The sequence below is a fragment of the Eptesicus fuscus genome, chromosome 10, assembly GCF_027574615.1.
Source record: "Eptesicus fuscus isolate TK198812 chromosome 10, DD_ASM_mEF_20220401, whole genome shotgun sequence".
NCBI classification, from domain to species: Eukaryota; Metazoa; Chordata; class Mammalia; order Chiroptera; family Vespertilionidae; genus Eptesicus; species Eptesicus fuscus.
Genome location: NC_072482.1, coordinates 72,185,013 through 72,197,638, shown reverse-complemented (window position 1 = coordinate 72,197,638; position 12,626 = coordinate 72,185,013). Strand labels below are relative to the sequence as shown.

Sequence of the window (12,626 nt, the reverse complement as noted above, 5' to 3'; positions counted from 1 at the left end):
CACAGACTCTCTCTCCATTTATTTAAATCTTCTTTAATTTCTTTCAGCAATGTTTCTGTAATAAAAACATCTTGGTGCTTCTTTTGTTAAATTTCTTCCTAAATATTTTAATTCTTTTGATGACACGGTGAAGTTTTTCTTACTTTCATATTCAGATAATTTCTCACTACTGAATTGTTAAACTCGCCTCAGTTTGTAGAAAAAGTAAAAGCCATTAGGCTAGAATATTCTAATTTCCCTCCACTAAATCTATATACCTATTCTCTCTATATTTATGTTTTTACTTCTTCCTTCCTTTTAAAATTAAGGATGATCCATTTCCTATCAAAGAACTGACCCTCTATACAGTCAGGATCCTGAACTTTCTTGTTTTCTCAAGGACTTCTCTCATCTTCCTTCCTTCCTTCCTTCATTAATCCTAACAACTAAAATCATGCTGCAGTATTTCTTACACTCAACAAAGACTTCCTTTATATCCTCATACACCTCTATCTTCTACCCCGTATCTGTTTCCTTTCATAAGCAAACTTCTTTATAAAGCTATCTATACACCAAATTTCTAGGCCTGAGCTATCATGTATCCCCTCAAGTCACTTAAATCTGGCTTCCATCTCTACCAAGCCACGAAACTGGCTCATCTCAGTTACTGATGACCTATAGGTTGTCAAAGCCAATGGCCCACATCTTCTCAACCTCTAAGCCAAACTCAATACAGTTAACTATCCTTTCCTTGAAAACTTGCATTACTTGGCATCCATGACATGATCCAATATACATTCCAATTTCCCTACAACCACTCTGGCTGTCCTTCTTACGCCTCCTTCCTAGTGACCTTCCAGTTTATCCAACTTTAAAATGTACACAGATCCTCAGGGTTCTATTTCCAGCCAAACCTTTACTTTCACAGTCTCTTCCTCAGAGATTTCACCTATTTTCATGGCTTTAAATATCACTAATACACTGATAATCTTCAAATTGATATCTCCAAGCCAAATATCTGAGTTCCTTAAGATTCACTGGTTCTCTCTGATAGAGGCCTACTTGACAATCTGAGGCTTCTGAGAACTCAAGACTGACGAAAGGAAACTCCTGAATTCACATTATCCTGCCTCCAAAATAAAACAAGCAAAAAACTAAAACATCAAAAAAAAAAAAACACACAAAAAAAACACCGTTCTTTCCCCAGCAATCCAAAATGACAACATCCAGCAATACCCCTGAGTTCTTCCCTCTTCCTTAAGTTCCACATCCAATCCATTATCACGACCTCCTATTTCTACCACCTAAAAATATCTCAAATATGTCCACTACTCTCCATTCCACTAATGTAAGTCATTGTCCCCTACCTAAATTACTGCATATCCACTGGCCAATCTATTTCTGCTTTTCCCAGTATTTTCTTCTTTATACAGCAGGGTAATTTTTAAAAAATATAATTCATATGATGCTACCTGCTGAACAAAATCTTTTCGCATTTTTAAAAAAATCTTTATTGCTGAAAGTATTACATATGTTCCCTTTTTCTCCCCATTGACTCTTTCTAGCCAGTCCCCACCCCGTCCCAGGCCTTCACCACCCTACTGTCTGTGTCCATGGGTTATGCATGTATGCATACAAGTTCCTGTTTATCTTTTCCCAACCACCCTCCCACTCCTCCCCTGTCTTCCCTCTGAAATTCAACAGTCTGTTCCATGCTTCTATGTCTTTGGATTTATTTTGTTCATTAGATTCCACATATGAGTGAGATCATGTTATACTTGTCTTTCTTTTACTGGCTTTGTTTGCTTAGCATAATACTCTCTAGGTCCCTCCATGCTGTCTCAAAAGGTAAGAAAGCCTTCTTTTTTTACTGCTGCATAGTATTCTGTGGTATAAATGGAATACTGGGTCAAATGGCAGTTTCATATTTAATTTTCTGATGAAACTTCATACTGTTTTCCATAATGGCTGCACCAGTCTGCATTCCCACAAGCAGTATACTAGAGTTCCCTTTTCTCCACATTCTCACCAGCACTTGTCATTTGTAGATGGTGGCCATTCTAACAGGTATGAGGTGATACCTCCTCCTCATTTTAATTTGCATCGCTCTGATGATCAGTGACTTTGAGCATTTTTTCATATGTCTCTTAGCCATCTGTATGTCCACTTTGGAGAAGTGTCTATTTAGGTCCTTTGCCCATTTTTTAATTGGATTGTCTTCCTTTTAAGTTGTATGAGTTCCTTATATATTTTGCATATTAACCCTTTATCAGATGTATCATTGCCAAACACGTTCTCCCACACAGTGGGCTCCCTTTTTGTTTTATTGATGGTTTCTTTTGCTGTGCAGCTTTTTATTTTGATGTAGTCCCATTTGTTTATTTTCTCCTTTGTTTTCTTTGCCCTAGGACAGTGGTCAGCAAACTGCGGCTCGCGAGCCACATGAGGCCCTTTGGCCCCTTGAGTGTGGCTCTTCCACAAAATACCATGGCCTGGGCGAGTCTATTTTGAAGAACTGACGTTAGAAGAAGTTTAAGTTTAAAAAAATCTGGCTCTGAAAAGAAATTTCAATCATTGTACTGTTGATATTTGGCTCTGTTGACTAATGAGTTTGCCGACCACTGCCCTAGGAGATGTATCTGCAAACATATTGCTACGAGAGATGTCTGAGATTTTTTTCTTTTCTTTCTTTCTTATTTTATTGTTTAAAGTATTACATGTCTCCTTTTTCCTCAATTGACACCCCCCTACCCCACTCCCCGCCAAAATGTCTGAGATTTTGCTGCCTATGGTTTCTTCTAGGATTTTTATGGTTTCACAGCTTACATTTAAGTCTTTTATCCATTTTGAATTTATTCTTGTGTATGGTGTAAGTTGGTGGTCTACTTTCATTTTTTTGCATGTATCTGTTCAATTTTCCCAACACCATTCATTGAAGAGTCTGTATTGACTCCATTGTATGTTCTTGCTTCCTTTGTCAAATATTAATTGAGCATAATGGCTTAGGTCGATTTCTGGGTTCTCTGTTCTGTTCCATTGGTCTATATGTCTGTTCTTGTCCAAGTACCAGGCTGTTTTGATTACAGTGACTTTGTAGTAAAACTTGATGTCTGGTATTGTGATTCCTCCAACTTTGTTCTTCTTTCTCAATATTGCTGAGGCTACTCAGGGCGTTTTTTTTTTGTTGTTGTTGTTGTTGTTTCCATATAAATTTTTGGAGTATTTGTTCTAGATCTGTGAAATATGCCATTGGTATTTTAATAGGGATTGCACTGAATCTGTAGATTGCTTTGGGTAGTATGGACATTTTAATAATGTTAATTCTACCAATCCATAAACATGGTTTATTCTTCCACTTGTTTATATCTTCCTCTAGCTCTTTTTTCAATGTCCTGTAGTTTTCCGAGTACAAGTCTTTTACCTCCTTGGTTAAGTTTATTCCTATGTATCTTAATTTTTTTTGTTGCAGTGGTAAATGGGATTGTTTGGTTTCACTTCCTAAGAATTCATTCTTGGTGTATAAAAATGCCATAGATTTCTGGGTGTTAATTTTGTATCCTGCTACACTGCTGAATTCATTTATTAAATATAGTAGTTTTTTGGTGGCGTCTTTAGGATTTTCTATGTACAATATCATATCATCTGCGAATAATGAGAGTTTTACTTTCTCCTTTCCAATTTGGATGCCTTTTATGTTCTCTTCTTGTCTGATCACTGTGGCTAGGAATTCCAGTACTATGTTGAATAACAGTGGTGAAAGTGGACATACCTATCTTGTTCCTGTTCTTAGGGAAAATGATTTTGATTTTTGCCCATTGAGTATGATGTTGGCTATAGCTTTGTCATATATGGCCTTTATTATGTTGAGGTGTGCTCCCCCTATTTCCACTTCGCTGAGTTTTTATTAAAAATGGGTGTTAGGTTTTGTCAAATGCTTTTTCTGCATCTATTGATATGATCATGTGATTTCTGTCTTTCAATTTGTTTGTGACATATCACATTTATTGATTTGTGAATACTGTACCAGCCTTGCATCCCTGGAATAAATCCCACTTGGTCATGGTGTATGATCTTCCTAACTAATAAAAGAGTAATATGCAAATTGACCCTAACTCTGCTACACCCACAAGCCACACCCACAAGCCAATCAGGAGCAAATATGCAAATAAACCCAATCAAGATGGCTACAGCCACAGAGAGCGGGAGGGAGGCTTGGGTTTCCCAGGCAACGGAGGAAGTCAAGCTTTCCGCCTGCCCTTGCCGGCCTAAGCCTCCACTCAAGGCTACAAAGTTTCAATTATAGAAGGTAAACAAATCCAAACAGAAATGGCGGCAGCTACGGAGCTGGAAAGAGCAGGAGGCAAGGGTTTCCCCGGCAATGGAAGAAGCAAAGCTTTCCGCACACCCTAGCCGGCCCTGGCCTCCGCTTAAGGCTACAAAGTTTCAATTACAGAAGGTATACAAACCCCAAAAGAAATGGCTGCCGGCCACAGAGTGAGCAGGAGGCTTGGCTCCACTCCAGGCTACAAAGTTCCGATTGTAGAAGGTAAATTCCAGATACCAGAAGCGGTTAAGGGCAATAAGGAAGGCAGGCAGGCGAGCAGTTGGGAGCCAGCAGTCCTGGGTTGTGAGAGGGATGTCCGGTGGGATCGGGCCTAAACGGGCAGTCGGACATCCCTTGAGGGGTCCCAGATTGGAGAGGGTGCAGGCTGGGCTGAGGGACACACACACCCCTCCGTGCACGAATTTCATGCACCGGGCCTTTAGTTTTAATATATTGCTGGATCCAATTTGCTACTATTTTGTTGAGGATTTTAGCATCTATATTCATCAGGGATATTGGTTCTTTTAATATTTTGTAATCCAAACTCCTTATCACTGTGTATAAGACCTGTAGCCATTCTCCGCTCTTGCTCATATTATTCCAACTTTTCATTTTCTCAAACACATTAAGCTCTCCACAGCATTAGGCCCTTCACATGCTGTTCCCTCTATGTGAAACATCTCATTCTCTCTCCCTTACTCTATGTCCATGTCTCTTCAGTGAGGCCTTCCCTTACACCTAAGGAGGTCCCCACAGTCTCCCATGATACTCTATTAACTGTACACAGTTCTTTTCCATTTTTACCTTAACACAAGTATAATCCAAGAAGGCAGGGGAAGATTTCTGGTTTTTTACCATTGCATATATACCCCAAATATAAAGAGTAACCATGAAGAAGTATTTATTAAAAATATACAAAACTTTAAGAAAGACATGTTCATTCAGCATTTCACAGATTCGTCTGCTCTTCCTTAAAACTTTCTTACTGTAGTAGTCCATGGGATGAGCTTGACTAGGTTGGGGGAAGATTGACAACCTCAAATTATACACAAAATTTTGCTTAGCTATATTTTCTAAGCAGATGTCCAGTGTGTATGCCAGAATCTCAAAGGAATCCACAACCTAAGAGGTTAGAAGGAGATATATGATAAATTCTGGTTTCATCATTTAATAAGATAAACTCAAACTCAACATACAGTCAATTCTTAAAACAAAATGGAAAAGAGATGTAATTTTTTTTTTTAAAATCTAAGTCCTATATTTTATCAAATCCCAATGAAATCTGGTGTATGGTATGAACTTAAAAAAAGATCTGAGTCAAACTTATTATATCCTGAGTTTTTAGGTCATGCCTATATGTATGCAACCCATCAGACATAAATTCTTTACACAGAGGTAAAGTAGAGAAAAGAAAAATGAAAAGGCATCTATCACAGAAAAGACTGTGGAGAACAAAACATATATGAGGGAAAACACTGAAAATGCAAAGTCTGTCACCCATTTAAAATTCTCATTGGCCATCTAGATACCTTAAAGAACTAAGAACGATGGACCTCAAATCTCCCGAAGAATATAAAAGAAATCAATCCAGTGTCAAAATCATGAAGCAATTAATTTCAAGTCTGTGCGCTACTTTCTTAAGGTTGTGGTTAGAGTCTGAAAATCCAATCCAATCACTTCATGTAGTGAGAACACCCAGATAGTAAGTGATTTGTTCAAGGTCACAAAGCTAGCTAGAGACAAGACTGAAACTTGCCCCCCATATTTAGTGCTCCTTATACAAACCTCACATGCTCTTTTACTGATCCATCAAAATATTTAGCATGAATTCCCAAAATACTAAGATTCTAACTGTGGGATTTGGTTAAGGAAAAAAAAGACCAAACCTAGCACAATGTGATATAAAAAAGAGACATTTTTAAAGTAAATATTACACTACATAAAGTCATTATGTGTGACTTTTTTCACAGCGTATGGTTTTTCAACTGTGTATAAGAAAGTGTCTAATTAAGGCAAGATTATTTTTATAGTTTCTTATAATTCTTCAGGGATTCAGGAATTACAAATGAAAATAATCCCTACTCCAGAATAACAAACCTGACATTTATTTGTATTAAGTTTATAATTTCCAGTGCATAATGAGGCTCTGTTTCCTATTTTAATCCTATCACTGAGTAGTTCTTATAATTGAACAAATTTTAAGAGAAAGACAAAATGGTTTATGTTTAATTCTTGTCACTTTTCCCCCATTAACTTATGTGTTATTCAAATAGTCTAACAAGATATTGCTCAACACAAATGATCTAAAAGATTTTTTCAGTCTCATTAATAGGGTACATTGTTTATAACCTTCAACAAAGGAACAGTTAGTACTAGAAACTTTTATCAAATTATTACACATTCAAAGTTTGTAAGAAGCTTTAAAACATTTCCCAGCATAGAGGTTTTAAGCAAAAGCTAAGAAACATATTTATTATAAATAAATTACTTCTGGAAAATAAATATTTTTAAACCTCTGAATGTTTTCTTGCACAGTAGACAGCAAAATTTCTTTCAATTAAATCCTATAAAGACAGATTTTTCTCCCTCTGAGTTCTGCTCCTTTCTGGTGTGGAGCATAATTCTATAAAGTGTTAGCTATTCATATTTGCTTTGTGTGTTGCCATACTGAATCCATAAACAAACCCTTAAAGTCAGAACATACCTTAAGATGTTTGACAGTTGTAGTAATGTAAAATTGTGTGTCTGTGTGCCCATGATACCAACTTCAAGAATCTTCCTATTTCTGTTAAGTGGCTGTGTCTCAAGACATTATTATATATAAAACTACTTACTATGTGAAGGAGAAAATCCATATATAACTCAAAACAAATAATTTAGAATAGCCAGTCTTCATAAGAACTATGGGCAAAACAATCACATGAACTGTGAAAGTAAGAAAGCTGAGCCCAGCCAGTGTGGCTCAGTGGTTGAGCATCGACCGATGAACTAGGACGTCACGGTTCCATTCTGGGTCAGGGCACATGCCTGGGTTGCTCTTTCACTGATCCCCAGTGTGGGGAGTGCAGGAGGCAGTCAATGAATGATTTTCTCTCATCATTGATGTTTCCATCTCTCTCTCCCTCTCCCTTCCTCTCTGAAATCAATAAAATATATTTTTTTAAAAAGAGTTGAGAGGTCCCAAGGAATAATGATAAGGAAGAGAGACTCTATTCATTAACAAGTTATTTAATTTCTCTGCTTATCAAGTTCCTAGTTAAAAAACAAAAATAATATCCACTTCAGAGTTGTTGCAAGGATCAAATGAATTCCTCCATGAAAATTACTTGCCTGGTAAAAGAAACATAATAAGCACTCAATAAATGCCAGCTCATTCCTCCTTCAGTTTTGGGCCCTCTGTTCTTTGTTCCTAGACTCATTCCCCAAGATGACTCAGCCTTCTCCCGACTTTTATTAACAAATGCTGAAAATGACTCCATCAATCAAAGCCCTGATGTGTAGATGCATGCCCACAGTGTGAGGAGCTATCTGTCCCTTGCCCCCAAGCAAGACACTTAGGTGATGAAAAAGAGACCCCAGATGCCTGAACTTCACTGTAAGAACCAGCACTTAGATGGACAAATCTCTACCTGTTTCCAACCATCTTCTGGAGATTTGCATTGCTATCTCAAAATGCCGACATCAAACTCATTATCTCTTAAAAATTGGGCCCTCTTCCAGCCCCTTTTCTAATTGTGAGTGGGGTCCAACAGAGAATAATCCTTATCCTAGTCTCCTTTCATCTTAATATCATCTAAATATCACCAAGTCTACCTTCATAATCTCTATCTCTACCTTCATTTTCTGTCCTTCTGCCACTACAGTCCAATCTCAGCACTAGTGATATTTTGGGCCAGATAATTATTTGCTGGGGGGTTGTCCTGTGTATTGTAGGAAGTTTAGCAGCATCTCTCCCTTTTATCCACCAGATGCCAGTAGAACTGCTTCCTCTCCCCAGTTGTGACAACTGCCCCCCTGGAGGATAAAATAATTGTCCTCACCAATGCCTCCTCACCTCCTCTATTTAAGTACCATGGTCTAGATCACCACTTCATACATGCACTTAGAATCAGTCCCCAAATTCATCTCCAGTTTCTTCCCTCTTAACTCCCGTTCCACTGATCTCATAAAGACTTCCCAAAGCACTGCTTTAATGTGTCATTTCTCTTATATCTACAACTACCTGTTGCCTTCACAGTTCAAAGCTGTCCACCCAGCCTTTATAATCTGGCCTCAATTAAACATTATCCCACAAAGCATCTCCCATAGTGACTACTCAGAAGCCCTTCAATAACAGACCTGTTTGTTCATCCGGCCCCTCCTTTTCTATTCCTCTGTTGTCACCCTAGTTTGGATGCCCATTACCTAGCATCCCTTCCAGACCACTGCACCAGCCTCCAAGCCCAGCCTCTACTCTCTTCCTCACTCAAAGTAAAAAACTACCAGTGAGCTCCACTGCCTATTGAAACATGAAATCTTCCATCTGTTCTTATAATCTTTCCTAATATGGTCTAATTCTATGTTCCATTACCTGGAAAACATACTCTACCTTGGGTACAAGCTATATGCTAGTCCTTGGAAAGGCTCCTACACTTTCCACCTTTGGTCATGTTTTTCCCTGCCTGCAAGTCCTCTTAATCCCACTGCCCTTCCTCCACACTAAACTCCATCAGAACTAAGAAGCCTTTCCTGAGCACACTTCCTTTGTACCTCTCCTATGGTATTCATATTTTGCTTTATGTTACACATGTATATTCCTATAATTTACAAGGTCCCTGAGAGCTTCTTACCCTATTGATACCGTGCAATGCCAACCAGTGTTAGGGAGGTAACTCAACAGTATTTCAGTTTCCCCAAATGCTTTCCACTTAGAAAGCAATGGAGGGCTGTTTTCAATCTCAAACTCCCTTAAGCCAATTAAGTTTACATTCCCTCGCTTTTGTCTCACATTTTATGTCTTAAGCCAATTTTTAGGTAAACTGCTTTCAAGATACCCAGAATGCCACTGCAGTATATGTTACTGCAAGAATTCCGCTGTAGGGATTTCTTATAGCTTCCAACTTGTAATTAAATCCTGAATATTTATGCTATTTAAGCTCTCTCTTTATACAAAAAGGCAATAGATATTTTTCAATGTTAATAAAATTAAGCAAAACATGAAAATGAGTGGCTTGAATTAAACATATTTTAAGCAAAGGTTAATTAACAAATTTGTCTATCTGAAATAATACATGTAAAGTCCTAAATAAATGAGTCAGTTTATTTTAGCTCCCCCCAGCCCAAAGACATAACCATGCGTGGGGAATAGCCAGCCCCTGGGTCATGTAAGGCCCGAGAAATCATTTGGTCTGGTCCTGCCAAGGCAACCGTAGGTGGGATTCGAAATTCAATAAGCCTAGGAGCTTCTTTCATAGCAACATAAATTTATATTAAGCTAATTATATTAAGCAAATGATGTTATCAATATCCAAATGGCCCTTAGCAGAAAAAAGGTTCCCCACCCAGGACATAAACCAAAATATAACATGGGAAGTTTCTCCTTAATTTCAGTTCCTAAATGAGTTGAAAGTGTGTTTTATTTCTACAAAAAGACCATGTTCTGACCAGACCAAAGCCATATGAAGAGCGTGTATACCCCACACTGCAACTAACAGTCTTTCGCAGGGTCAGCAAACTATAGGCCCTGTTTTGTGTGCCCCTGAGGTAAGACTGGTTTTTACTTTTTTTAAAGGGTTGTAAAAAACACAAAGAAGAATATGGGACAGAGACTGTGGCAGCCAAAGCCTAAAACTCCCTGTTCAGCAACATGAATTTGAGACTCCTAGCTGCTGGTCTGGAAGACACCCAACCTTTCCTCCCAAGATTTTAAAAAAGCAATATAAAACATACGGGATTATGAAAAAAAAGACAGAATTCATTCATCTTAGTCACAGTTACTGCACAGGTAACTTCTAAAAGAGAGGCCTGTGTGAATTTTTGCACTTGCCAGAGTTTTTGTTTGGAAGAACTTGACTCTCATTGTGTACGCCTGAAGAGTGAAAGTGCCTGGCCCAAAGTCACAGCGTCAGTAACAACAGAATGGTGTCAAAGCCCCAGGCCTCAAACCTCTTGATTCCGTGCTCTCTGCGGTGCACTGCACCGTAACTACGCATTGGGCTTTAAGTTTTGGAGATTTTGATAACTAGTTTCAACCATCATAAAGATGAAAGCTTAAAACCTGCTCCCGATTTGCTATTTAGACAGACTCTTACTAGCAGTGATGAATCATTACACAGTAACATCCATGCCCACCGCGTACATTAGATAAGAACTTCTAGGAAGCCTTTTATTTTAAAAAACGGATGTGAGAGAGAAAGCTCAAAACTCGCTCTGCTGGCTCCCCTAGTACTACAGATGGAGGCAAATAAACACCTCTGACCCCCCAGCTGCTCAATCCTGATCTCCCAACCCAAATCCACACGTTTCACCAAATGCCAATCGGAAACCTGTCCCGTGTACACCAGCCACACGTTCTATTGTTAATTGTAAGTTCTTTTCCCGATCTTCTTGGGAACTACTCGCCAGGAGTTCACATTTTTTTTTAATCTCCCCAAGAATTTATCTTCTTTGGAAACACTGCTTCTTCGATTTCCAAATCTATTAAGATCCACTTCATCGTGTCTGCTCGGTTCATTCAAAGAATTAAAAAAACAACAACACATTTTACCTCTACTGAGGACATGACTACTCTGCACGACCCGAAGAGCTGTGTATATACCAAGACTTACGACTCAAAAGACATGGTAACCACCCAAGATTCTTCAGCTGAAGTTGCTCTTCCAAGGGCTGGACATTACAGATTCTGAGGGAGAGCCGAGAGATCCAGGTCTCGGGCTCTTCCGAGATCACACACAGACCCCCCGTCCGCACTGCATCTCTGCGTGACTTTTATCCTCCAGGAGCGACCCCCTTCCGCTCCACCGCGGCCGGCGGAGTGCGGCGGCCCGGGCACCTGCGGCCCCGGCCGAGGACGGTGCAGCCGGGGCGGAGGAAGGGGTGAGGTGTGTGTGTGTGTGTGTGTGTTGGGGGGAACCTGCCCACCGCCGTCCGTCCAGGAAACGGCACCCACTCCCACCCCCGGAGGCAATGGCAGGAGGCCCGAGCGGCCGAGCAAGACCCCCTCGGAGGCCGGCAGGCCCCGGGCGCAGCGGAGACGACGCGGCGACCTCACCTGCAGGACCACGTCGTTGGGCAGCTGCGCGGCCCGGAACAGCTCCAGCACCCGCCCGTTGGCCGCCACCTTCTTGGTGCTCTCGATGTCGCAGTAGGAGAAGAGATCCGAGTAGTATTTCTGCTCCGCGTCGCTCAGCGTTAAGCCTTCCATCTTCGCCTCCGGCTCACGGCCCCCCCCGACCCGCATGCAACACGCGGGGCCCGGCCCCGGGGGCCGCGCGCGGCCCGGCTTTCCTCCGCGGCCCGGAGCCCCCGGGAGCCCGGCCGCGCGCGCGCGCGCGCGGGGGGCGCCCGAGCCGCCGGGCCCGGAGGTCGCCCGGCCGGGCTCGGCCGCCGCCGCCGCCGCCGCCTGCGAGGCCCGCGCAGTCCCGGGCTCGGCGCGCGCGGCTCCGCTCGGGGGCCGCGGGGAGGAGGCGGGGGCGCGGCGGCGCGAGGCTCGGGCGGACGCCGCACGCCTCCGCCGCGGGTTCGAGTCTCCCCGGCTCCGCGCCGCTTCCCCCCGCCTGGACTTTCCGCCTCGGCTTCCCCTTCCGTCCACGCCCCCGGAGCGGCAGCACTTCCCAGAAAAGTTGTGGGGCTCCGAGCCTAAAGTTTGGGGGTCTCCGGGCTGAGCGCGGCCGCCGCCCCGCCTCCCCGCGCCGCCATTGACTGCGCCCGGCCCGGCCCCCGACGCGCCGCACCGACACTGACAGCGGCCGCGCTCCAGACCCGGATGTGAGGCCGCGAGGAGAGAGCGCGAGAGGCAGAGAGGAACACCCACCGGGCGGCCGGCCGCTCCGGGAGAGGGGGGCGCAGCGCCCCCTGGTGGCCGGCGCCCGCGGCGGGGCCCGACCCGCCCTCCCTCGGCGGGACCAGCCGGGACCCCGGGGCTGGCGGGATCAGGCGGGAACAGCGTGCGGCTCCTCAAGAGCCGGAGAACCTAGAGATAAGGGTTGCAGTGTCCATTGTTTCGAAGCTTCTGGCACTCAGCGTCGGATACGTATTTGGTCGAAAGGGAACATGGTTCAGGTTACGGTACCCCTTCGTACCTTTTTGAGGTCAGAAGTTTCTGAGAATAAAGTCGGCGGCTGTG

At 42.5% G+C, this 12,626-nt stretch overlaps 1 protein-coding gene across 4 annotated transcripts in view; it reads right to left on the bottom strand.

Moving 5' to 3' along the window:
* The window catches only part of REPS1 (RALBP1 associated Eps domain containing 1), a 76,729-nt gene extending 64,438 nt beyond the window's left edge, over window positions 1-12,291 (bottom strand). For 2 of the 4 annotated variants that reach the window (XM_008161917.3, XM_008161923.3), the window contains exon 1: window positions 11,553-12,291. In XM_008161917.3, coding sequence (XP_008160139.2) covers window positions 11,553-11,741 — 189 coding nt within the window. In that variant the 5' untranslated portion in view covers window positions 11,742-12,291. The remainder of the gene's footprint in view (window positions 1-11,552) is intronic. The other 2 variants (XM_008161932.3, XM_028141290.2) reach the window with 1 other exon arrangement.
* Window positions 12,292-12,626: the final 335 nt, after the last annotated feature.